Consider the following 27382-nt stretch of genomic DNA (forward strand, 5'->3'; position numbering starts at 1 on the left):
ATTAGTCTCCAAAAAGCAAGCATTTTTTCAGCAACTTGCTTTCTTGCCATTTTAGAGGAATACTGTCAAGAGATATTGTTTCAAATTCCCCTGTCTGGGCATTGCACTTCCATTTTGGTTATAGAAAAAGCCTGCATGCTACATACATCACAAACTGGCAGCTATCACTGGACCAAGAGCTCTGTATAGATTTATACAGAATTTGTTTTAACAACACCTGAGAAATTTGGTGGTAACATTTAAGTGTCTGAACTTTTTTTCCCAGCCCATCACTGTGCACCAGCATGTTGCATATATTGTACCTCAACTGTTCTAAGCACTCAAGTAACAAGCAAACACATCAAGCAAACCATGGAAACTCTCAGGTACAGTTCTCTCCTCTAACACAGTAACATTACTCTTTTAATCCTGATTAAAGATGATATATACCTTCAGCAAACTAGCAAACTTCAAGTCAAGTATAAGTACCTGATGTGGACAACAGATGTCAGCATGAAGATTTACACCAGTAGGAATGTAAAAAATGACAAGCCAACTGAGAATCTAACTGAAACTCAGAGCAGCTTCATCACAATGTAGTTTTCATGACTTCCTGGCCACTTACAAAAGTGGGCTTTTCAGGTCTTTGTAGATTCCACAATAAAGAAATGTAATTTCTCTGTGACTGAGTGATTTCCAATTGAAGTTAATTAATGGCTACATTATTTATTTAACTCCAAGCAGCTGTTTTTCAAGCATCAAATATCCTGCCTAGTCTGCCTGCAGAATTACCCCAAATAGAGTGAACCAGATGGGAAAACAGACTCCAAATAACACCAAAAGCACTATTTTAACCTTCAATTTTATTAGGAGAATCCAAACTGGGAAGAAAACAGATTACACACTGAAGTTCCAAAAACAGTGTCGCTTGATTTTAAATACCAAGAAAGCCAACACTGTGTACTTTATAGAGAACTAAACACAGGACTTTGATAATGCTGCTTAGCAGCTATTACATCTATAACAGCATTCAGTGGAGCTGTTATTTAAAAAATGAAAGGCACAATGAGAAGTGACCAGCAGGGGAAAATTAAAAAAAACCAAGTTTCCCAATCTCCAGTTTTGAATGTGTAGAATTCATGAAGGATCCTTTAAATAGCAGACTGTTTATTTCATTATGAAAAAGACAAAATATAGGATTAAACCAGAATCATTTACAGCAGTGCATGAAGAGCCTGAAAGTACTTTTACAGCTTTCTGTATATAGAGCCAATTCCAAACTGAGAAGCTTACCTTCAAATCATGCGAGCATGTAAATTTGTTGAGTAAGGCAGTTTGGATTAGCTCCCATCTACTTCCAGCAGTTCTATCTCCATTCTTTGAAACAAAAGCCCAAAAATAAAGTCAGATGAAGTTACACAAATCAGAAAGATATAGTTAGTAATAATTGTCTTCCTTGCCACAACATTTTATAAGTGTTACTTGATTTCTGAAGTTCTCTAAAAAAGATATGTATCTGTACTTTTGTAAGTTTCATTCACATTTGTCAGCATCCCAAATTGTTTTATGTAAAAAAAAAAAAAATTATATATATAAAAATTATATATATATATATATATATATATATATATACACACACATATATGTACACACACCAGCCCACAAAGGGTTTGGAAAAATAATTACTAGAAGAAAAAAAATATAAAAAAAATATATATCTTCCTCTTCTTAAGCACCACAACAAAGAATGTAGCGTTTTTCAGACCACATATGTTCATCTAGAAGGTCCTCCAATTTCGTACACAGCTTGTCAACAGAGCACACGTGAAAGCACAGCAAACTGAAAACAAATCTACACACATAAACAAGTTTTATTGCACAGCTGTAAGCATTTTATCTTACCTCATCCTCTACAGGATACAGATTTTGTTCTGAGCAGGGCATTTTAACATGTTTGTTGTCCCACAAATCTTTGTAGTGAGTTGGAAATGGTTTAGGCACCTCTCCTTCCCTCAGGAGGTCTACCTACAACAACAAGAAGAGGAAAGAAGCTCAGGCTCTATTTCCTTTATAGAAAGAAATAAAGAATAAGCACAGACTGAGTTAAGAAAAAACTCTACAACCCAATTCCTTTAGAATGCAGAAAGCTACAAGCAAAGTGATGGGCATTCAGTTAGGAAAAAAAAACAACAATCTCACCATTAAACCCATAGTAAGATAAGCTACAGCTCAAAGCATAAGGTGAATGCTCAAGGAGAAGTTTACAAAGAAGAATTTCACAGCTCCATTCAGATTGCAGGATCTCAGAACTAGAGGATCTTTAAGGTCCTCTTAAGTCTTAGATTCAGTGAAAGGAATGCAATCATCTGACTGCTTGATGCACATTAAAAGCTATATACAAACTTGGTTTTATGTCCAACCATCAGCTGAAGTATTCCTTATTTATGAATTTAAGAAGTACCTACACAGTTTCAAAAAATACTGTCAAAACAGTTCCAAATGTAATCATATCCATGTACAAAAACAACACTCTTAGTCTTTAACACTGAAGTGGATAATAAATCATTACAGATACAGTAATATCTCAAGCTTATTCCACAGAAAATCAGAAATATGAAAAAACTGGGTAATACAATGTTCCTAAGGACCTGGTCTGCTACACAGCTCTGTGATAGCAATAATTTTTCTCATAACTTGCACTTAAATTTAATGTGCTTTTCTTTTGTTTAGGATTCATCCACAACCTTTTATGTTTTATTTATACAATAATTCGACTGCACATTACTCCAAAAGACTAAAGGAATAAAATTCATTGATACACTTGCATATGACTTTTTCCCTCTTCTCTCCAGATCTTGAACCTTTTGTACACCTTGAACCCAAAACAGAATCACATGACAATCAAAATGTAACACCAAATCATTTTAGTACAATTTGCAAACAAACTCTCAGTTTACAGCTCAGACAAGAAACTACACACACTCATGAAAAAAAAAAAAAAATAAATTATATATGTATTTGTTCCTATCAGGCCAGAGCAGTAAAACTATAATCACATGTATTCTGGATGTTACTATCTTAGTTATTAGGAAAATAACTAAGGAATATAACTGATAATAACTGATTAGGAAAATCAGTTGCCCCAGCCTGCTGGAAAAGAATAGCAAAGAAAGATTCCCACTGCCTGTTATACTGTGAGACTGATACAGCATTCCACACTTTGAACAGCCCAGTAAGAAATGTGATTTCAGGTAATACACTGAAGTACCATACCCTGACAGTTACTGTATGATTGCCTGAGGGTCTCAGATGTGGAAGACGAGCCCCACACATGGGCATTCTCCTCATCTCTTCAATCGGCGTCCCAAACCACTTCTTATTAGTTGGAAGAGGTGGTGGCACATACTTAGGGATCTTCCTTCCCGCTCGCTGAGATCTGAATTCACATTTATCTTTCCTGCTGTTCAAATAGAAACAGACTGAAAAATGTTATTTCCACTGAAAAACTTGGTAGGCAAATAGAAACACACTTCAGGGTTACATTTATAACCAAGCCAATTTATTTGCTAGCCTTTGCTGTGACCGTTCCTTGAAATCTGATTTTGTCTTGGCTGGCTGTTTGATGTTCTCAGAGTAATATGCAAAAGAAGCTAAAAGCCTACACTTTGAGGTACTGTTTAAAGTTGTAAACTCCCGCTAGCAAGACTGCTCCACCCTTGGATAAAGATGCTGTCCAACCTGTTCATGCTGCCTACACATGCCAGTGCCCCCCAGGTGCGAGCAGCCAGACCTTACAGACCACATGAATAGGGGCAACCACAGCAGCATGACACTTGGTACAGGTGTACCATGCCAATCTGAGAGCCAAAGAATAACTCTGGCATGGCATTACTGATGACTTAGAGCTGTTCAAATCACTATTGCTTCTTTCTCCTCAGGTTATGATTTCAGTCACTCCACTCTGCTGTAACCTGATCTAACTGAAACAGAGGAAAACTTCAGTATTTGCTAACTGCCCTCTTGAGCACTACAGACAATGCCACTATTTTGCAAGGCACAGGGGTCCATACCCTTCACATCTTGCTTAGGCTCAGAACATCTCTACAGCTGCATATGCTACCCTCTAATTGTTCTGTAAAGCACTGTGAGGATTCCCACCAACGCACAGAGTGAAATCTTTCCATCAGTTTCCCATCTCAAACATGTAATTATTGCAACACACCACACACCTGCACTGACAAACACAGGCCTGCCTCATTCAGCCTCTGCTGCTTTGTTACATGTAGTAGCAGCAAATTCAAGTTAGCAAAAAGGATGTTCACTAAGCTCATGTTTTAAGACTTGTGGAAATGACAGACATTTTTCAGGCACATTTTTTATCTCACTTTCTAAGAACTGCTGGCTGTTGCTTTCCAAGTCCACTCTCAGCCACTCAACTCCCCGGATTTCTCAAATGCAAGCTTCCACCACCAGCCAGCTGCCCTCCCTTGCCCTCAGGCTCATTCCCACAACAAGAATGGCTTGTGCTGCTCCTCACATCCAGAAGGAGCTCCAGCAAAGACGTGCAAAATACCTTCTTGCCCTACTTTAGGAGACATTAGTCTACTGAGATAATTGCTTATGATGTCCTCTTGTTTCTACTTCTTCATTTGCCATTTATTCACTTTCCCAGCTCCCACTTGAACCTGAGCTCTCCAGGGCATAGATCATCTTACTGTCCTTACACAACAGCCAGGATATAGTGCTGGGTCACGCTCAGGACTTGCATTTCTGTTAATGTAGCACCCAAACATTAGTCCTCCTCTCTGCCAAAAAAATTAATACATCATTGCAACTTCTTTCAAATAAATGGAATTTTTCTTGTTGGTGTCAGAGCATCAGTAGCACTGATGCTTCAATAAAACCAATCCAGTTATTTTGACAGCAAAGATGAAAACTAAAGAAAAAGAACAACAGAACACTACCTTCCTCAAATGTTCTGAATGAAATATTAAATGCTAATACTAAGCTTAGGAAAGCAATCCTGCACCACAATTTGTTTTCAAGCACCAATTCTCACAGTTTTAAGACACTTCCCCAGCAAATAAAATCACCTTCATTCACTTTCTTTAATTCCCAGTTTTAACAAATCTAATATTTAAAAATATTGCACTGAATAAAAATATCATTAAAAAGTAGTCCAGTTAAAAACAAGTTACGTCAAGCTTACATCAGAGCTACCTTCATGCCTTTACATGCATTTTGCAATGCTCTTTACACAATCCAGACTCCAAAGTTTATCCTGGGAAAGAGAATTTCTAAGTGTGAACAAAACAGGCGAGGCAGAAGGAACGCTACCTTTTCTCTTCCATTTTAGGTATCCTCATGAAATGAGAGGTGATTTTGGAGTCTTTCTTCACTCCTGGTTTTGCACCTTTGCTTTCCGATGATGGAGCAGGACAGATCCCAGGTGGTTTTATATGCAGACCATCATCCTTGACAGAATTATCTATTCCCTCAAAGTCTTCACAACCCTTAGTAGAAAACCGTGATTTCCTTGACTCCAGTTCAGCATCCCCGTACTGAATTCTGAAAGATCTGCTTACAGATTTGGCCATATGATTCTCGTCCCGCTCATCAAGAAGTGGACTCGTTTCGTCATCAGCCTCCGACCCATGACAGCTATTTTTGGAATTGTCCACATCCATGGGTGATTCTGGTTCACTTTCTTTCTCAAAAGCAGGTGAATCCCCTGAACTACTTTGACATTTGCTCAGTTTCTCAGGACCTCCAACACGGGATACGCAAGCATCGCAGCCAGTATCTGAAAGTGGGCTTTCTGGAACAACATCCCCTTCTTCTTGTTCACCTGTATCAACAGAGTCGCAGCTCCTCAGCTTCTGTGAGCTGCACAAAACCACCTGCCCATCTGTCTCGGCATCTTTTGAAGAAAGTTTAGTATTTCCCATTTTCAAAGACTGGCCAGACAACCGTTTCCTCTGAGTCCAAATGTCACCACTTTCCTCGCAGCCTCTCTGAGCCTCCTTGCCAGTTCTGTGCATCTGATCGATGTTGGCATTTTTAAAGGCCTCTCCAGTCTGTTCTGCCTTCACAGGCACTCTGTCTGAGACCGGATCTCTGCCCTCAGCCTCCCAGTTACATATGCTGCCTGTCTGAGGCAAATTTACGTGCTTTGTGCTAACTTCCCCAGATACTTCTGGATAATTCTGCTGGCAAATATTCTCTAGCTGTTTTACATCATGCTCACAAACGTTTTCTTTTTTAACAGAAGTCATCTTGGTATTTTCTTCAGTATTGTTATTAATTTTGCTTTGAAGGCTGTGGAAGAGAAGTAAAGAAATTTAATGTATTACCTCTAGAAAATATTCCAGTACAGAATTTTTTTAAGGTAATGATTTCTACAAACTGCAGAACTTTAGGCTTTGGTCTGTCAGTAAAGCTGGAAGAGAGCATACAAACCTACACTCTAAAGCAAATCTGAAAAAAAAATCCAAATTATTCACTTCCTCCTTAAGCATCCTCTTACCTTTGCCTTGTAAAGTGCTTTTGCTAACTGTGAGCTTGTACTCCACACTTCTGCACTGATCATTATCACAAGTCTTCCTGGCTTTTCTTGGTCATTTTAGCACTGCTACTGATTTCAACTTCCAATTGTTTACAAACACCAATATTAATATATTCACACTGTGATGACCGAAGAAGAGTAATAACTGATATTACTCTACATAAGATAGAATTAAAATCAAGAAGAAATGAACTACCTAGCAAATGTTGTTCCTAGCACATTTCTCTCACACTGTAGCACATGCCACGCAACACTGAAGCTTCCAAAACATCTTTGAGTACCCTGAAAATTCTGATCCAATTTACACCATACACATAATCACAGCCCAATGAGATGGACTGAAACTGACTTTTTTTTCTATAAATTAACAGCTGTGAGCTGAATACAGAACAATCAGATGAAACTCTCCGCCATTACTGAGTTAGGTTAAGCCAGAACAAAAGGCAAAGCCATTGACTACAGACATGGCCTGATAACCACAGCTGCCTGACTGCCTCTAGAAGCAGCAGCCCACTCTGCCTTACCCTGCTACACGTTCTCATCTTTTTCTTTACAAGAGCAACCTCAATGGTGAGTTGGAAGCTAAGTCAGCAAAAAGGTTTACTACTCCTGGGAGAGTGGGAGATTAGTTAGCTTTCTGTAGCAAAACTCTGTCAGGAGGTGTGATACAAAAGCAAAAAAGCAGAAATAAGGTTGATTTTTTTCAGTAGCTACCAGTACAGGCAACCTGCATTCTCAGTTCTGCACAGGTCCACTCAAAGAACACAACTTTTGAATAGTACCAGTGAATGTTTTACCTTCGGGACTCAGTTGTCTTGGGTCCTTTATTCTCCAACCAAGTGGTAATTGTCCGTTGTTTACAAGCTGAAAATCCACAATGCAGTACATTAGTACATGAAGTATGATGACATTGCTACACAATTGCACATGAACATTGGATAGTGATAGGACAAGGGGGAATGGTTTTAAACTGAGACAGGGCAGGTTTAGGTTAGATATTAGGAGGAAGTTTTTCACCCAGAGGGTGGTGAGGCACTGGAACAGGTTGCCCAAGGAGGCTGTGGATGCCCCATCCCTGGAGGCATTCAAGGCCAGGCTGGATGTGGCTCTGGGCAGCCTGGTCTGCTGGTTGGAGACCCTGCGCAATAGCACAGGGTTTGAAACTAGATGAGCATTGTAGTCCTTTCCAAGCCAGGCCGTTCTATGATTCTATGAATAAGACCAGATGAAGACAAAAGCACCACAAATAATTCTTCACTACTATCCCCACCAAAGGAAGCACTCAGACACTATTAAAACTACACATGATGCAATATTCCATTTGTAACACAGTCAGCAGCTGCAGATTTAGTAATAACCTTTGTAAATTCCAGACTTTCGTTTTTAATCTAGACCATACTTAAAATTGCCTTGGAGTGGGGAAAAAAAAAAACAACAATTGCAGGTCACAGAATGGCCCAGGGTGGAAGGGACCTCAAGGATCATGAGTTTCCAACCCTCCCACCACAAGCTGGGCCACCAACCAACATTTAATACTAGACCAGGCTGCCCAGGGCTCCATCCAACCTGGCCTCGAACACCTCCAGGGATGGGGCATCCACAACCTCTCTGGGAAGCTGTTCCAGCACCTCACCACTCTCATAGTAAAGAACTCCCCCCTGACATCTTCCCTCCCTCAACTTAAAATCATTTCTTCAACCTGAACTTTAGAGCTGGCATTATCACCTTTAATTACCACCAGCAACACAGAGAGCCCTGAAAGGCTGCTGAACTTCAGAATGAAGTGAAATTACATAACTTCCAAATTAATCTGAAGAGAAGACATTCTAGAAGATCCAGCCGAGCACCTCACTTGTATGCCACATACTGGGAGAGACTTCACATCAAGACCGTGCACACTAGACATGACTAATGTTCAGAAAGCTGTTCTTTTTAACTCTATCCATAGACTACCCATAAAGCTTACTAACGCTTTTTCCCCTAAAGAGAAACCAAACACGTGGGATGATTTTGTCACATTCAGTGTCCCCCACATTGGTCCAGTGAACGTGATCACATCTCTGTGATGTTACACTTCAGGCAAGCTTGCACTAGGACAAACCAATAATTACACAGAAGTTTCAGGGGGCTGGGAGGAAAAAAATAAAGTAATTTTCATTTGGAAGATGTTCTCATTTTGCTTCTTGCTGTCATTTAAAGTCAATTCTGAGCAGTTGTCCAGTGGCTGCGGTTCTCTTTCTTTCCCTTTGCCAGATGAACTCATCTACCTACTGCTTTTGACTGGCATGGGGCTCAGCCACTGCTGCCAAGGGGGTCAGGAAGGCCTGCAGTTTCCTTATCGCAACAATAGATATAGAGAACTTTAAAAAAAAAAAAAAAATCATTACAAGAGATTTAGCTACACTGACAAGCATCATCTCACCGCCCGCAGAGGTGAAACACGAGTCATTTAGGCCATAGGCAACTGCAGCCGGGCAGCGATGGCCCTGTGAGGCGGCGGGCTGCCGGGCCGGGGTCGCGTTCCGGCCGGTACGCACCTTTGTTCCCCACGGCGGTGACGGAGCAGTCCCCCCCGGGCCACTCCAGGCAGCCGTCGGGAAGCGGCGGCCGCTGCTCTCCCCGTGAGCCGCCGCCGGGGCTGAGCCGGGCTCTCTTGCAGGGCTGGTCCCGCCCGCAGCCCGCGCTCATCCTCGGCGGGCACGCCTCCGCTCCGCCCGCCCGGCCCGCCTCAGCCGCGCGGGCCCGCCAGCGGCCGCCGAGGCTGAGCGGCGGCCGCCCTCCAGGGACGGCGTGACGACGCGGCCGCGGCGACTTCGCCTTCCCGCATCGTCCGGCCCGCGGCGCCCGGCCGCTCCCGTCGCACCTCGCACCAAAATGGCCGCCCTGCCGCGCTCCGCTCCGCCCCACCAGAAAGCAGCGAGGGCGCCGCTTCACGACGGCACCTCTTCGCGACGGCGCCGCCGTCGCTTTACGGCAGCGCGGAGGTCGCGGCGGCGGGCGCGGAGGCGCCATGGAGGGCGGCGGCAACACCACCAGCAAGGGCAGCGGCCTCGGCGGCCTCTTCGGCGCCGGCGGGGCCGGGTATTCGCACGCCGACCTGGCCGGGGTGCCGCGTGAGTAGCGGCCGGCGGCGAGGAGGGCCGGGCGGGGGGCGCGGGCGGGGACAACGTGGCGGGGCCGGGGCAGGGACGCGACTGGCAAGGCGCCGGGCCCGCGGTGAGGTCAGCGGTACCGGCTTTGTGCCGCTCTGCGGCCGCCCTAGGCTCGATGCTTGTCGCTGTGCTCGCTAACGAGGACCGCCTCCGTTAGTTCCCTTACGTGTGGGGCTGCCGCACGCAGCTGTGTCATCGTGGTCTTTTTGTCTTTGTCCCCAGTAACGGGAATGAGCCCTCTGTCCCCGTATTTGAGCTTGGACCCCAAGTACCTCGTACAGGTGAGATGGACGCTTGTTTCTTTGCACTGAGGATCTTGTGGCCGTGCTGGAATGCCTCAGAATCCCCGCAGGGCAGTGCAGTGCCTACAGCCCCCACGTGGCAAATGGGGGTCAGTTCCAAGTCTGATAAAAGCACAGCGCAATGGCTTCTGCTACAAAACCAGCAAGGATACTGTGTCCATGTGCCAATAGTGGAAGGAGTTCTTATGCCTCTTTCCCCTACTACCAGGCACATGGCCCCAGCTCTTTCACATCTGGGCACTTGGCACATCCCCCGTCTGTCAGTAATGGCTACTAGCATGCTTGTTTCCTAACACAGCTTCATGTTAGCTAACATCATAGACCACTACATTGTAAGAAAAACAAATTAATTAAAACCCTGTAACGTTTTTCTTTTCCACTAATATTAACGAAAGTGTGAAGAGAGTCAAGTTAATCTAATAAGGATGCATGCTAATAATTTTATTTATATATGGCTTATATTGTCTGTGATCATTACACCGTGCAGAAGTAGTGCTGAAGTTCACCAGTCGTTTAGCATCTGCTAATGTGTGCTTTTGATTCTCAATGCAAAAGTGGAAGGCTCTGAGCAAAGTTAAGGAGCTGTTGTTTCTGTTCCTCTTTCACTGGGAGCTGCTGCAGTTAAGGTTACAATACAACAAGCTTATAGGAGTAGGAAACAAGGGATATGCCTCTGCATAAGTGGATTCCCTGGCACAGTTATCTTGCCTGCTGTTGCTGAGTAGTCAAAAATATTAAGTAGTTACTTAAACCTCTTCTCAAAATACCCTCCAAAGTAACCTTGTATTTAAAGAGCACTCATATACTTTCAGAACATGGAGTGAATAGTTCTCCCTGGGAAAGTCAGCATTTTTGTTGAGAATCCTATGCATCTTTTCAGTGTCTCATAATAAAAAATTAAAGTGCTTTGGCTAACCTCACCTCTATCATGTGCTGCTTTTCAGCAGGTTTCTCTAGCTCATCATCTTTTCAAACTTATCTGACTTATAAGAACACAAGTCAGCTCCTGCAGGAAAAGGGCTGTAAAATACAGCTGTAAAAACTACCAACCTCACATTTTTTGTGCCTGACATAATTATTTCAAAAGCATTCCATGTTCCTCCACTTCCCATATGTTAAGGACTGGTTGCTTGAGTGCAGCCATACACTGCACTGATACACACAGTTCTTCCATTAGCATCAAAATAGTGGGAAACCTTAAAGCATTTCTACATCTGTATAGGTTGCTCAGTGAGGAACAGCACTACACAACCTGAAGAGAAAAAAAAAAGAGCCTTTAAATGACAGCAGGTCTCTTGTGGCCTCCCTAAGGATACAGAAATAAATAGTTGCCAGGACCATAGAATAAGAGTTCCTTGGCTTGTTTTCTTTACTATGAGAGTGGTGAGGTGCTGTAACAGGCTACAGTCCCTAGAGGTGTTCAAGGCCAGATTGGATGGGGCCCTGGGCCACCTGGTCTGGTATTAAATGAGGAGGTTGGTGTCTCCGCATGTGGCAGGGGGGTTGGAGATTCATGATCCTTCCAACCCAAGCCCTTCTGTGATTGGCTGCCTGATATTATTTCTAGAGAATTATGATAGCTGGAAAAGAAAAAGCATCCAAATCATTTCATGATTTTTAAGTATTATTCCATTCTTTTTGAAATATAAGACTTATATTTCACATAAATCTAGTGTAGATAACATGTCCAGGAACACTGCTTACATCTGTTCTTGCTTTAGTTCACTGCATGGTTTTAAAAAAGCAATCATGGTATACACTTTGTATTTTCCAAGTGTATCTGATTTAAAGTTGTGCTTTTTTTCCTCCAGGATACAGATGAGTTTATCCTACCCACAGGAGCCAACAAAACTCGGGGCAGATTTGAGCTAGCCTTTTTCACCATTGGAGGATGTTGTATGACAGGTAGGTGGTCATATTTTCACTTTTTCCAGCTATTACAACAGCCTTTACCTGTAGTCTTACATAAACAGCTGTTTAACTTCAGGTTATACACTTTGAGTTTTCTAAGTGCCTACTAGTAGTGTTTCTGTTCTTTTTCCTGCTAACCAGGGGCAGCATTTGGTGCGCTGAATGGCTTGCGACTTGGCTTGAAGGAGACTCAGAACATGGCATGGTCAAAACCTAGAAACGTACAGTAAGTGCTTGACTGCAGAAGTTCAGCTTAGTAACAGTTTTGGTTTTTTTTCAGGATGGAACAAAATTAGCTCTGAACATATTGCAAAACTAAATGTATCTGTGTCTTTAGTGGAGATAAATTGGAGTCCAAATTTGTCAACAATGAGTTTTGAATTGTTTTTAGACTAGAGATGTTCAATAACTTTGTTTTTCATTTAGTGACAATTATGTCTCCTGACTCATCTTAAATATTTGAGAGACTAAATTAGAGCTTTATTATTTATAGCAATCTATTTCAAAGTCAAGGCAGTGATTGTATTTGTTGAAGTATTCCCAAAAGAAGCGATTTGTTTAGAGCTTTTTTTTTTTTTTTCCCCTTACTTATCTAAGAGCGAGTTCTCTTTGCATTCCTGAACTTATCAGAACCGGAAGGAAATTAGAAAGCAGAAGATGTACTTGCCTGGATTTGCATGCTGCTGAGCAAGCATTGCATGGTGTTCTGCGCACCAAGAACCAAAATGACTTCTGACATTCATGACTTCTGACATTCTTGGCAATACCAGGCAAAGTATTTGCAGGTAGTTTGCCTGGTAGTCTAATAACCATATAAAGAAAGAACGGTACTCACTCAACTGGTGAAGGGGATCTCTGGTTATGTAGCACTTCTTCTTAGAAACCAGCTTAAGCCCAAGAGGTGCTTTCTTTACAGTGGCTGGCCCTTACATGAGCCCAGGAGTCCACCCCTTCTGGTCACATGGGGAGCACAGATGTGAACAATTTGCCTGTGCGCCCCGGGCCAGCTACAGCCCTTCACCAGGTACTCAATCTTCAGTTCCAGCCATGACCTAGCAGTTGGCCTACATCCTACCCTTTCACAACACGAACAGTGACTGGGTACTGTTTATCCTACAGAGAAGCAAAATTGCTTCTGACAAGTTCTTCGCAATACCCAGCAAAGTATATTGGGGAACACCAACAGTCATACACAGGAAAAAAGTTTGACTCACCCAGCTGGTGATGAGGATCTCTGGCTGCAGAACACTCCTTTCAAGGAAGCAGCTGTTGTCTAGGAGAGGTTCTCCCTGCAGAGGCTAGCTCTTGAATGAGCCCAGGGAAGTGGACCCACAATACACCCCTTGCAGTCATGTGGGAAGCACAGGCAAATTGTCTGCAGCTGTGCTCCCTGGGCCAGACACACCCCTTCACCAGGTGCTCAATCATCAGCTCAGGCCATGACCGAACAGTTCCCCTACAGGTGCATTTGGAGATAAGCTCATGCATTGGGATCACAAGTCATACAGTCAGTAATTCCCATCTGGAATGGGCATAAGTCAGTAAAAAGATTCACTTGTGCAAGCAGGCTTCATAGTTGTTGCAGGATCACACACACAAGGTTTGTAGTTACTGCAGAATCATAGATGTTGTGCAGTTTTTCCCAGATGTCCAGGTTGTTCTTTTCTTCAATAAAGTCCACTACCAGTGCTACTGAAGAGAACATTACTAGGACTCCTCAGTGACATTAGAGCACATCAGAGTTGAGTGACGTTGTTCCTCCCGATGGTCTTACAGGTCATAGATCTCAGGGAGAGTAAAACAACTACTTAACCAGTACCAGAACAAGCAAAGTCCATCCTCCAAGGTAAAATATGTGCTATATTACAGTTCTGGGCCAGTATTTCTGCCAGAACAGGGACATGCTGAAGTCATTTATACTTCATTTTTCAGCCCAATATTGATGGTTAGGTGATGGTTAGGCACCAGAACTGGGGTTGTTCTGACCTGCCAAAGCAACACAGTGTGTTCCCTTCACAATGAAAATCAGGATTTGTATTGTAATTTCTGGGATACACGTACCAATTACTTGCAGAGTTACTGATTACCACCTCTTCTAGTAACCTCTCCTGCAGTGCAAGCAAGTAAAGCCACTCTGGTCTTATCTGCATCTTCTGAGACAACTTTACCTTTGCCTGCGTCCCTGGCACAAGGTCCTCAGGGGCAGGGAGCAGAAGATTATACAGCATCCCAACTTGGCGTTTCAAGCATGCATCACTCCCCTTGATTTGGATTCTAAGGAGGAAAACCCAAGATGTCTGTAATAAACGCAGGACAGTGGGTTGACCATCTCTGCATTTCTTATTTAAAGCCCTCAGCATCTCATGAAATCATTTAATCCACCACTACAGGGACAGGTAACCAGGCTTCAGAGCAGTCTTTAGAATGCCATTTCTGTCTTTGAGTTGTAGATACTTTACCCAGAATCCTGCTAATTACACCAAATATTTTGCTCACCAGGAAGCAGAATTCCTTCTGACAGACTGTTGGGAACACTAGGCAAAGTAGTTGCAGGTAGACTAATAGTTGTACTGAAAAATAATACAACTCACTCAACTGGTGAAGGGGTTTTCTGGCTGTGTAGTACTTCTCCTTAGGAACCAGCCTAGACCAAAGAGATACCCTCCATGCAGTGGCTGGCTCCTATATGAGCCCAGGGTGGCTCTGATCTGAGTCCACCCCTTCTTGTCAAGTGGGGAGCGCAGGTGCAAACAATTTGCCTATGCTTCCCAGGACAGCAACACCCCTTCACCAGGTGCTCAGTCACCAGTTCAAGTCGTGACCTAACAGTTCCCCTAGACAAAGTGTAGGATTTTCTGGATCACAGCATCTATGAGTATCCCCAGCATTCCCAAACTGACACCTTATCTTGTTGTTTGAAGGGATGCCGTATACTTACGTAATTATTGGTAGTTTAGACACCACTATAAGAAAGCATAAGTGCCTTTAAAGGAGGCATCGCAAACTAGAAGAGTGAAATAACTGAGGGAGACTATTTTCGTTCTTCTGAACTACTTTGGGAAAAGGGAATTTTAAACAAGCGATGTACTATTATTTCACAGTCCAGTCTGTACAGACTCTTCTCCTTTTAAAAGTTTCTGTATTTTCCATCCCTTTCTTCACCGTTTGTAGTATTAAAGATAAAACCAGAATACTCCCCGTGAGCATTACGACTCTTCCATAGATGAACAAAATTGTACTTTATGTATTCAGAATAAGCTTAGACAACATTTTCATGCAGATTTTGATGGGTCCAGCCCAGCAGGTGGCAGTCATTGCACACGTTGCTGTTCCCTTGTCCTTGCCCTGCAAGGGAAAAGGCACGTTGAGGATTGTCATCACCTTGAATTAATGTATTAATTTCGGTCTTTTCCAAATCAAAGGCAAGGAAGGGAAATGTTTATCTATATCTCCTTTAAATTCATCCTAAATATACACTTTTTAAAATACGAATTTTGCTGCTATTTGCCTTCAGATATCTTGTGATATTTCATGTGTTAAAGTAATAGTTTTCTCGTCAATTCTGAATTGATGGAATGTTGACAAAATGGGGCTGGGGTTTGATTTGAGAAGGAGACTGTCAATACCCTGGTCTCTTTGGTGTTTTCCTCACTTCAAAATGAAGTTCATTACATAACCATGTACCAAGAGAAACAGCCTCTCTTCCTCTCCTAGTTAGGAAAGAGGAAAAGTAATAAGAAATGAACTCGAATGAGAAGGGATACAACGTGTAACATTTTCACTGTATTAAGTGATGAACTAAGCTCCAGTGGTAGTCAGCTGTCCAGGGCAATACTGTGCCTGTGGCAGTGTTACACTGCTGGGAGATAAAAATCAGTCATCTCTTCTGGCTGTTGTCACTGTTCTGGTGACAGCTGATGCCAAGAAGTGACGTGGTGCTTCCCTGAGAGTGTGCTGAGGGTTTCATTTTGCTCTTCAGTGCTAGTCCGGAAGCATACATGCAGAAATATTTAGGGTACCTTACTTTTGCTGTGTGCTCCTTTTCACAAATGGAAATACAGGATTTCCTCTTTCCCACTGATATGAGTTTGTTCAGACTTGTGGTTTCATTCCCATCTCACTCATGTAGGTGTCACCAGGCTCCCTGATATATGATCCCTGTTTTGCTTGCACCTTCTAAAAGAGCACTCTGGCTTTCTTGGAGATGTTACAGTTAAAACAACTCAGTTATATCAATTGTTCTCACTAGCTATATGAAAAGCTGTGTTACAAACAAATTAGTAGGTTTAAGAAGTCATTTGAAGTGACGAGATTCATATCTTGATATGGCATAAGTCTGTCTCAAAAGACAGATTTTCTTAAGACTGGGCAGAAATAAATATTTGCCTTGAGGAGTGCATGCCCTGCTCTTTGGAATATGCATGATGGAGGAGATTATGTATTACCAAGTTGTATGCTTTTCCTAACTGTTCTATTTTAGAAGGCTTTTTAGTTTGTCATTCCAGTTTCAGTGATAAACATGTAGTATAAACACTTCATACCTGCTATCATAAATCCAATAGCATTAATTCTATGGCTTAGAATAATGCCTGACTGTAAAGCCTTAGTAGAGTACTAAAGCTTTTAATATCTTTTTAACTTCTTTACAGAATTCTAAATATGGTGACCAGGCAAGGAGCATTATGGGCTAACACTCTGGGATCTCTGGGTAAGTGAACTTGTCATTTTTAGAGAAAACAATTTATAAGTATGTAACTATTTCAAGGAGAACATATCCTTCTACATTTTCATTTTGACACCCACCAGGAACAATTGCATCTGCTTCTTTGGAATTTGAGAGTATAGAGTATTTCAGCAGAAAGGCCAAAATTGAATTTTAAGAACAAGTAGCCAGAAGCCTCTAATTAATGAATGATATTTCTAGTGCATTAGAAACAAGAAATCTAGCTATGGAATGAAAGCAACAGACAAAAAATTAAAGGTAATACTTAACGGTTAGGAAATTCTAGTTAATTCTACACCTTAAGGCAAAAAGTATGATTTGGATCCTTTTGAAAGAAATAACAACCTAAAAAGAGATTGTGGTTATATGAGCCATTCCCTGATGTCTGTCTCCAGGTAAAAATCAAAATGTTTCTGCGGAAGAAATGTGACATCCACTAAAAAATTTTGTAGTTTTATGGTGTTAGCTTGGGTGGAATAATTGCATATGATACCAACTTCAGGTCTAGACATTGCTTATAACTAGTACAAATTAGAAAAAGAGCAAAGAAAATTATCAAAAGCCTGATGGGAGAACTTCTGTAAACCGAGTGGGGGAGACAGAACAAAAATTGCTTCAGAAAAACGATTTATGGGAACTTCATGAAAGTCAGTGGAATAACTGAAGTCCTGGAAAATATAAGCTCTTTGGTTGGTGTTCCCATCCCACCTCCCAGTCAGAAAAAGAATAAACGCTTACTCTGAAAGAACCATGGAATCATAGAATGATTTGGGTTGGAAAGGACCTTTAAGATCATCTAGTTCCAACCCTCTACTACAGGCAGGGACACCTCCCTCTAGCCCAGGTTGCTCAGAGTTCTGTCCAGCCAGCCCTCGAATGCTTCCAGGGAGAGGGCATCCACAACCTCACTGCGCAAGCTGTTCCAGTGTCTCACCACTCTCACAGTAATGAATTTCTGTGAGAAGTGGAGAACTGATGAAAATACGTTGTTTTGAAATTGACCAGTGATGGAACTCAGTGCCCCACAAAGTGGTAATGGAAGATAAATGATCAGTACGTAAAACCAACTATGTAGTCTTACAACCTTACAGTATTTTATATCATAATAAAAAAATAATGCAAAGCATGGGCTAAATTGCATTTATTACATTTTATTTCAGTCTTATTTCTGAAGAGTAGATTAGCGTGCCAGTTAACTTAGACATCAGCTTTTGAGACATAATGTAGAGACCATGGGATTCTGAATAACTGAGCATGACAATTTTCAAAAATTGAAGCATTTGCCTAGGATTTTTTCTTTTTTGTGTGTGGTGAGGAGGGAGGGGGGGGGGCAGAAGAAGGGGGACTGGGGGAGTGGTATTTTCTGTTCCAGCTCTAATCAAAACATTTCTGGAAAATGGGATGCAGGAACACTGCAGTTCAAGGTCTGAAGGTAAGTGACACATTAACAGGATTTTTCAGCTGTGTTTGAAGAAAGATTACTCAAGAAAATGTTTGTGCATTCCAGTAACAAATTGTTTCTTTTGTTACAAAGTATGATTTCACGAGTCACAGAGTTAAGCAGAACTTTATATTTGGGGGATTGGTATTAGCTCTGCATCATCCTAAGTACTGGAGAAAATCATTGAAAGAAGCTAAAGAATTTTTGCATTTTATTTCACTTGTGCAACATTTCTGTGTATCAGATTCCTTTTGTTGCTACAGACAATTTTTGTCATTCTGTTCCTAAACAAAGGCAGCAACATCTTTATTTCAATGAATGTGTTCAATGTATCTTGTATGAGGGGAATCTTCCTTCCCCTCGTTGTTCATACAACATGCAACTAAGACAGTGAAAACCACCATTGCCTGTCTGGAAAAAGGTGCTATTACTTGTCTCATCAACTTTCATATGGCTGCTTGTAGCAGAAAGAAAGATTTTAACTCTTAGCAGATGAAAGATGAAAGTGACACATGGAGACCGTGACATACTCTCCTGTCCTGAGCCTGAAATGTGATTATACCATCAGACTCCTTGGGGCGGGTTTGGGAGGGCTTCTCCTTTGTGCAGAAAGTTTAAGCTGTATATGCATGTATATTGGAAGTTCACTCATTTCTCTTTTAAATCCTCTTTAGGATAGTTGACAGACTTCTCCAAAGTCTGGGGACAAAGTTCTCCCATAAGACAGAGATGAAGCAGTTGTATATGTCAAATCCCAAGCATTTATGCAGAAGCGTAGGCCCTTGCTCTCCAGTCTGTGGTACCATGTTCTGAATGCTACACCTACACAACTGACATTAAATCTTGGTGATTTATGGACAACAATTTGGTCTGTTGTCTAGAAAGTGTTGAGCTGATTAGCTTTGTGCCATCTCCAGAGGGCAATGTAAAGCCTGACAGTACAAAGTTAAATCTGGAAAGCTTTTAAAAAATTTGAGCTAACAAAACAGACCTAAGCCTCAGCCACTGCTTGATATCATCTGTTTGTCATGTCTTCAGACAGTACTAGATATCATGAGTAATGCTACTTTATGACCAAACTATGGCTAAAGAAAGGTTATCCTGTAAAACTATTGGGGCTGGAATAAACACCAAAGACAGAAAATCTGTGCACAGTCTAACTAGTTACACTGAGCCTTGATTCTGAGCATGGTATTTTAGACAGTGGGAATTTTAACTTGAATTTTTTAATACTTTTCCTTCCCAGCTCTGCTGTACAGTGCTTTTGGAGTCATCATTGAAAAAACACGAGGTGCAGAAGATGACCTGAATACCATAGCTGCTGGAACCTTGACAGGAATGCTATACAAAAGCACTGGTAGAGTGACAAAATGTTTTTATTTCTCCTCTTGTGCTTTCTTCTAGTTATTAGGACTTGCTACTTTTTCTAAATACTGTCCTGCTCCAATAATTGAGAGTATAAAAATGGTATATTAGGCACAGAACTGGAACGTAGCTTTTTGCAGTTGCAGTTGTCATATGAGTGACTTGTAATAAGCTTCATCTTGAAGCAGTCCAGGTGTTCTGTGTATTTCTCATCTCCCTCTCCAACCTCTCCTTCACTATGGAAGGAGATTCCCATTTCCTTGCATCCACTAGCAGACTTGTAGGAGTGTTGATTTCTATTCTTGCTATACCTGAAGAACACAGCTAAGAACAAGCTGGGTATTTTTTTTAGATGATCTCATTGTAAAGCTGAGTAAACATTAGGCTGTTTATTTGGCATATGTATATAACAAACATAATTTGGCTCTCATTATTATTGTTAGACCTTTGCAAGTTGGAAAGAATGCAGCTTAATTCTGCTGGAAATGTTATTTACCTTCTTAAATGCAAGTTTCCCTTCAGCAGTCTTAGTTGTGTGAAAAACAATGTGTGGGTTATGTCTCAGCTACCTGTGAGATATGGTGAAGTTGCATATCTTTTTTCAGCTAATTGAAATTGTTTACTTATACCAAAAAAGGGAAAAAAATGATGCTGTCAGCTTCTAAGGTTAAGAAATAACAGAAATGTTAAAATAGGAAAAGACCTTGGCCTTCTCTGAGCATATACGAAGCATTCATCTGGTACAGTCTTAAACAGTTTAAGACAAAATTACTTTCCAAATGGGAGTTAATTAAAAAAAAAGAAAGTCACATCTGAGGAGGTGAAAAATCAGGAATTCAAGTGGAACACTTAAAGAAGCCTTACGATTGTTTTCTAAATCTGAGATTTTATGGATTTGTATCGTTAAAGTATGCAGAAGTTCATATATTTGTAAAGCTATCACGTGGGTGTTTGTACAGCTGTTGTGGCAGGACTCTCATCTTTGCACAGTGATCAAGACCAGCAATGTTAGAGCAGCGTGGGTTTAAGCTGAGTTTGCTGGTGAATATTGAGTTGTTTGCAAAAGAGAAGGTCTGAACTTCATCAACAAGACTTCTGCTAACACAGAAGTTAGTATTCCAAGCTCAGCAGTTGGAGGGATCATAATTTTTAGAGAATTACTGGGTACCACAGGAAAAAAAGTGACAGGTTTATATACCTCAATAAAAGTTAGGCTGTATAATTCACCTGTATGAGGAGATAATTCTGTAATTAACCTTTGTACTTTCGCATATTTTGCTGAGCCTCAGTGTTTTAGAAATGTTCTTCAATATCATCTTTATATATGGAACAAAGCAGCTTGAGATACCTTATTTTTCTGTTGATTTAGATTAATTAAAAGCAGCAGTCACTGGCTGGAGCAGTCTTAGAAATGCCAACTGGTACATTTAACCTTGCTAGAGCATATAGCTCTCTTGCAATCAGTTACTTAATTGGGACTTGCTGAGGAATCTGCTAGATGGCCATCTACAGCTGGATAGGCTACAGAAAATGTAAGAATTCTATTCTGCCACGACTGCCATCTTGCACTCCAGAAGAAGTTTCCCCCATGCCTTTCAGAAGTATGGAGCTGGCATTTAGTGTGATCTTTTCTTGGTGCAGTGCAACCATGCGTGTCTGCTTTGGTCACATGCAGTCATCTGACACTAAAAAAAAAATTACCAGAGCACAGTGGAACTTTTCTTTTGTACCATATGATCTGTTGAGGTCACAGTCACACTGATAAAGGTAAGTGTAGTGAATAAATGTGTGTTCATCATAGTGTTGGATTTCTGCTATACCTCCTGCACAGAAACTCAAAAGAAATACATTTTCACAGGCAATGTGAGCAGCACAGTAGACCTTTATTTTTAAGGATTAGTTCTGGAAGTGAAAAAGATGTTGGCCACATCTGTTGGAAGAACTTAATTTCAATATTTTCCTTTTTTCCTATCATGCTCTGTTCCTCCTGCTTTTTCTCCCATGCTTCCTTTCCTATCCCCTTATGACAGAGTACCCTTCCTCGTTCAGTACGGTAAAGCTTCCCCCAAAAGCTGTGCCTTTACCCAACATCAATATATGTGTCCAAAAGCTCTGAAATACCTCCCTTAAGTCATATGCAAAGGATCAGTTCAGGTCTGTGATGTATTCTACATCACAATGCCATGCTGTATTGGCATTAAAAGGGGCAATTTGAAAGCTTGAAACATTTCTGTGAAAACCCTAGCAGCAGTCAGAAACTCCCAGGGGCACCCCTCCCAAATCAAGTCCATTCTGTAATGCACATGGGAGGATGCAGAGTTGATAGAGGCAGTGTTGTTCAAGCACTCACATTTTCCATTCCCATCACTTCTCTTTTGCGAAGAGATGAGGAATGTGTTTAAGAAGAAACGGTATAAAGTAAGGCAGGTTTTTTTGTTCTGACTTTCTGGTTCCTTTTTAAGCATGGCACTGATGGAACAGTCACATCAGCAATCCTGCTGTGCTGGAAAAATGCTCTTTTGTGTATTGTACAAAGCCTTCCTGTAGGCTGTTTCTGAAACTGAAGTGATTTGTCCTTTGCTGAGAGAGCATGAGCAGACAGGAAACAAAAATAATATGAAGACATTTTGGAGGTTTGTTGCCCCAAACTGGTCCCGGTGTTCACGGTTTTTGTCTTTGCAGAGGTGTTAATCATTACCAAAATGCCAGAAAGGCTTACCAAAAAGGCTTCGAGAGCACCCACACCCTAAATCCAGCAGTTTGCAAAGAGGTTTGTGCAAGACTCCTTAACCCACAGCTTGTGTGTGAGGAGATAAAAAGAATATTAAAGTCTGCAAGTGCTGACTGTGGGAATTCTGCTCTCCTGTGTTCATTGGAAGTGGTGTTACTCGTTGAAAATTCCCTATTGCAAGTGACTAAAGCAGTTAAGTCCCCAGGAGTTCTGACAGACCTCCTTGCAGCCAGTCACGTAGGTTGGTTTGCTGCAAGAAGGGGAACATTAGCATGGAATCCATCTTGGCACACTGTATGGGTTAGGTCAGCAGGTGCTGTGAGTGGAGTTTGAAAGTGGAGTCAGCCTGGGGAGTTTGGAGACAGCATGCTTTTGCAGATCCATTTGTCCAAGGTGGTCTCTGACTTTCTTGCTGGTAAAATGCTATGGTTACTTACTAGCTTTTAGCCTGAAGGTAGCCATGTTCAGTATGAACTCGCTACACCAGACTTTGCATTTCATGAAAGCTGCTCTTGAAGCTCTCAGCCTAAATTCCATCCAGAACATTCGGTGTGAGGGATGAAAGAAAGCCCTTTGTGTTCCTGTGTCAGTGCATATGAACTAAAAGTGCTGCAGCTTAAGAAAGTGGAACAGGATTGACTAAAAGGGAGACTGATTTCCTAAGCCTAGAAGGACAGCTTTTCCTTTTAATTAGATACTCTTCATTCTTCGACTTCAGACCAAGGCAGAAGTTAAGGTCTGTTAGATGAGTGTGTTTGTCCTGAAAGGTTACAAAGCACACATACTAACATCATAGAGCAAAGAAATGTTGGATTGCTCTGCACTAAGTATTGATCAGTCAGGAAAAAGATACTGAGCTGGGAGGACCTTTGGTCTGAGTCCAGGTGACAGGCATTGGTTTCTCACCATAGCCTTACAGAGTTCACTAAACAGAAAACTTCAATAACCTTTATCTGAGCGTTACGCAGGCTGTAGATGTGCTTCTTGGTAGATAACTTTTGTTTCCACTGTACAGCAGGCGAGATAGGAACAAAGATAAACTCTTTGGACAAGCTGAATTAATTTTGTTTACTGTGCTGCTGTGCAGTGGGAGCCTGATAGAACCTCTCTTGCCTTTTGCACAGTAGCTGGTACATAATTCAGTGTAAAATAATTTGAAGGGAAATGGATGCTAGCAATAATCAAAGGCAGTACTTGTCATCTGTAGATCTCAGAACACAACCCTTGAAATCAGTGTGTCATTAATTAATTAGGAAGGGCTAAATATTATACTGCTACCAGTAAAGTCTGCACAGAGCTAAAGATCAGTTCTGTGAACTCCATTGCAAAGAGCCAAGGGTGCTTGGTTCACTAATTACATTGTGAGCTATAAAGGTGTCTTCCCTCTGGGTTCAATCTATTTTTCTTTAGGCCAGACAAGTGGTTTTTTTTCTCTTGTTTCTGTCTGGGGAGGGGAAGCAAAGGAAGAAACTGCTAGCAGGCTGCTGCAGCTGTGGCTTTGGCGTCTCTTAATGCACTGCTTTATTCAGAGAAGAGCAAGTAAATGATTTGCTTCTGAACTTTAAACTTCATATCTGTCAGGTATTTAGACATCAGTACTCTCTTAAAAAGCTGAGGTTGCCTTGTGTATGTGAAAAACCAAGTCCTTAGGTCATTTAACTAACACCTTGTTCCTACAGGCCCTGAAGGAAGTGAAGTTCCCACTCTGAATATCAGACGGAGAGGAAAAACTAATCATGCGTTAGTTCTTTTGTTGGGCATAAGTAGGTGGGGCTGGGTTTTCAATTAAGGCATCCTAATGTTACCATAGAATGTTCTTGTTTTATACATCCAGGAAATGAGAGCTCTGGAGATACATTCTGAAAATACGGGCAGTAAAGTCTGAAATGGAAGATTTTGCCCTCGTGTTGAACAGTGTAGGCCATGTTTTTCCCTACTGAGTCAAATTCACTGCATCTGCTGTTAGAATACATTGAGTCATCTCACGGCGTGCTATGCATGTAAAATGTTTCAGAGATAAAGGACAGTACTCTGTGGTGAAAAGGTGCATCAGCTAAAGCCAAACCAACCACACTGTCACGTAGGGAGCATTAGGTGCTTTTTCAGAAACCCACAGCAGCTTCTCAGCTATCAATCCTGAAAGTTGCCTGATCTCAAAATACCTGCTCTCAGAAGTGTCTGTCAGCTGGGCCTTTATCTCAGCCCAGCATACAGGATGGGAGGCCCACCATCATGTTTCTAGCAGGGTTTGTTGAGGCAGAGTTGGTATCTGAGGGCTGCAGAGGGCGATTGCAGAGGAGGGGTGAGAACTTGGCTATCACGGAAACACAGCTGAGATGGGAGGGGAAAGGTTTTTTACATTTTTTTGTTTATTTAAGAAACAAGGTGATTTTTTTAGAGGGCTTAACATTTTCTGCCCAGCAACTGGGCTGCGTTTTGCAGTGTGTTACTGCTCAGTGTCTGCTACAGACCTGGAGGCTTTTACTTAGATGGAAATCAGTTATGGAAAGGAAAGTTCTTTATGTGGTTTCAGCTTTGATGTATTTTTTTTAAACTAACTCAGTAAGGCACTCATTTTCAACTGCATCATTTCTTGCTCATGAAACAGACAGACTTCCCTTGATGCATCTTCAGCAAAGTCCAAGGGGCCTTAAATTCTGTGCAGGACCTGCAGAATGCTTCAGGCCTGTAGGGTTGATTCTTTCTAAGATGGGCTTCCCTCCTCCCCTGACTGGCCTCAGCATGTGACAGTATTAATGCTTATTTTTTGTTAGGAGCAGCACCAATGGATGGATGGATGGAAGATGGCTCCACTGTGCATGTTAAAAAGTTCTCCTATAGAACCCTGGCCTCCCTCACAATCAGGCTCCATCAGCCTCCAACCAACCTTTCTTCTATAGGGAAAATATGACTTTAAGGTGAAAGGAGGGGAATAGGGCTTGGAGCTGAAGGGAGGGCCTATAGGGACAGTCATAGCCCCATGCTGCCTCACTTTCTGTGGGGATGTGCCATGTTTCATGCACTTTCCTGTAGAGCTGCATGGTTAAGAGCCCTCTTTTGGAGGTTTCTTCCACGAAGAATTGCTGCTTAGTATAAGCAGCAGAATATTAGGCTAATGTTTAATTCATTTTTCCCAAAAAAGCAATGAGCAAATAGTATTTTTGCAGGTTTTGCACATGGTGTACGTGTGGCTTTCAGCCAGCAGCGGGACGCCTGTGTGTGCCTGGCTGTGTACCCAGCTGTGAGCCCTTCCTTTGAGAAGCTTTTTTTGCAGCAAGGTCAGGCTGAGCTACCAAAGCCACAAGTCTGCCTTTGGGTTCCTGGTTTAGGCACATAGGTGCATAAATGGCTCTTCTTACTGCTCAGAGCTTTACTTGGAGCAGTGAGGGCAGTGACCTCAGCAGGTTTGTATCCAAACCCCCCAGGTCATCACAGTAAGTCTGGCAGTGAAGTTTCTAGAAAGCCACAGCCAGATGTGACCTCTTTTATGGAGTCCAGGCTCTGCTGTTGGCTCTGCAACTTCCTGGCTGCAGCACATGTCCAGCAGCACGAACAGCTTTAACAGCTCCAGTGAAATCTGTTTGATCTTGCGGCACATGTAGGGCTGTCTCAGCCTAGTTGGAGCCAACAGCTCCCTGCCCCACTAAAAGCCTAAATGCAATCCTGTGAGACAGCTTTATGGCCCTTAATGGTAAAATAAAAGAATAATCATCACTGATTACTGGGATGTGCTTCCTTTCAAGCCTGAGGAACTTTACCAAGTGGGTGCATGGCATCTGGCCACAATCGTGTGTGTTATCTTGCATGCTTAGTTTGGCACCGATAAACAATGCAGAATCAAACTCTGAAGTTCCCCAGTGTTGAGTCACACTCTCAGATGTTCCCCTGCGGTCAGAGTATATTCTGGGAACTTGACCAACGCACTCCCTGCTCCTGAGAAACACAACCGTTCTGCTGTTCGGTAACAGCGGAGGGACAGATGCCTCCCTCCCCTTCTGCCACTGCACATTGCAGTTCATGTGGGGTGTGTGAGGCTGTGTGAGGCTGTGGTGCCACTGACTCCCACATCCCAACCATGCACTGGCAGCAGCCTCACCTGCACTGTGTTTTTGCTTACAGAATCCTCAGGTTCAACTAAGTAGCTTTATGTATACATGCGCATCATTTATTGTCTGCGCTTCTCAGTCTTTGCCATTGCAGAATGACCTTGAAGGTGAAGAATATAAGAATTGAGGAAATTATTCAATGCATTGCCCTAGGAAGTTCTTGACTTACTGCTTTTTTTTAAGGTTTATTTTAATTTTATTTTATTTTATTTTCAGAAGGCTTGAAGTATACCAAAAAAGTAGCGGTAGGTTCTGTCTGATGGCCCTCCTCAGTCTCTGGTTCCCAAGGTCACACACACATCACTCCTGTTCCTTTATTGCCATACTGCCCTTTTTCCGTTCAAATCTAGTGACTGTGATGGACATACAGGACTGTTTTTCCCCATCTGAATCCGTAACTGGAGGAGCTCTTAAAGCGAGAGGTTATCATGTTTGCCTGGAAACCTCTGCTGAGGAAAGATGAAATAGAAACAGTAGGACTTTGGAAAAGTCATCATTACTTCAGCTGTTCTGTGTGGTTTCTAAAGCCGTGGTGCTATGTTAGCAGAAGTGTGACAGAAATCACAGCAGCAGGAGTAGGGTCGGGGTGATCAAGCACCTCTCCTGAGCTTAGCTGTTGGTTTGAGGGGTTCCACAGGCACCCCTTGTGGAAGCACATGTTGTAGATGCGAACAACTTCCTGGGAGTTGCTGCGGCTGATGATTGCATGGAATGGTGTTAATGAGCTTTTCTTCTTTTTCAGGTGGAGTACGTGGGATAGCACGAGGGGGCATTGCAGGTCTGACTCTCACTGGCCTCTACGCTCTGTATAACAACTGGGAGCACATGAAGGGCTCCATTGCCCGACAGTCCCTCTGAGCAGGGCAGTCAGCGCCGGGCAGAGGACACGCTTGCACAGTCACCAATACAATCATTGCGAGATCTGTCTGGTGCCCCTTCCTATTCTATTTACAATTAGTGAGAAACTGAAGGAGGCTGTGCTGGGAGGAATCTCCTGCCACCGTTTAGCTGGATTGGCCCTTTCCTTCCTGCCAGCCACTTGCTGGAGGCAGTGATAGTTGTTGGACCTGCGAGCGGAGCGGCCACCACGACAGTCTCCCTGACATG

At 42.3% G+C, this 27382-nt stretch overlaps 2 protein-coding genes across 3 annotated transcripts in view; one reads left to right on the top strand and one right to left on the bottom strand.

Moving 5' to 3' along the window:
- Positions 1-9232, bottom strand: part of PARG (poly(ADP-ribose) glycohydrolase) — a gene marked incomplete at both ends in the record, with an annotated part of 56787 nt that extends 47555 nt beyond the window's left edge. Inside the window, 6 exons of one of the 2 annotated variants that reach the window (XM_079535509.1) lie at positions 1273-1356; positions 1882-2004; positions 3253-3436; positions 5317-6297; positions 7342-7408; positions 9082-9232. In XM_079535509.1, coding sequence (XP_079391635.1) covers positions 1273-1356; positions 1882-2004; positions 3253-3436; positions 5317-6297; positions 7342-7408; positions 9082-9232 — 1590 coding nt within the window. Of the gene's footprint in view, positions 1-1272; positions 1357-1881; positions 2005-3252; positions 3440-5316; positions 6298-7341; positions 7409-9081 lie in introns of both variants that reach the window. The other variant, XM_079535508.1, reaches the window with a different exon arrangement.
- A 322-nt stretch (positions 9233-9554) lies between these two features.
- Positions 9555-27133, top strand: TIMM23B (translocase of inner mitochondrial membrane 23 homolog B; the record flags this gene model as incomplete). The annotated part of the gene is made up of 7 exons (XM_079536140.1): positions 9555-9657; positions 9919-9977; positions 11810-11903; positions 12051-12135; positions 16559-16617; positions 19320-19430; positions 27018-27133. 7 exons carry the CDS (start codon positions 9555-9557, stop codon positions 27131-27133), a joined length of 627 nt encoding a protein of 208 aa, XP_079392266.1.
- Positions 27134-27382: the final 249 nt, after the last annotated feature.

The sequence above is a fragment of the Tetrao urogallus genome (assembly GCF_951394365.1).
Source record: "Tetrao urogallus genome assembly, chromosome: 5".
Classification (NCBI taxonomy): domain Eukaryota; kingdom Metazoa; phylum Chordata; class Aves; order Galliformes; family Phasianidae; genus Tetrao; species Tetrao urogallus.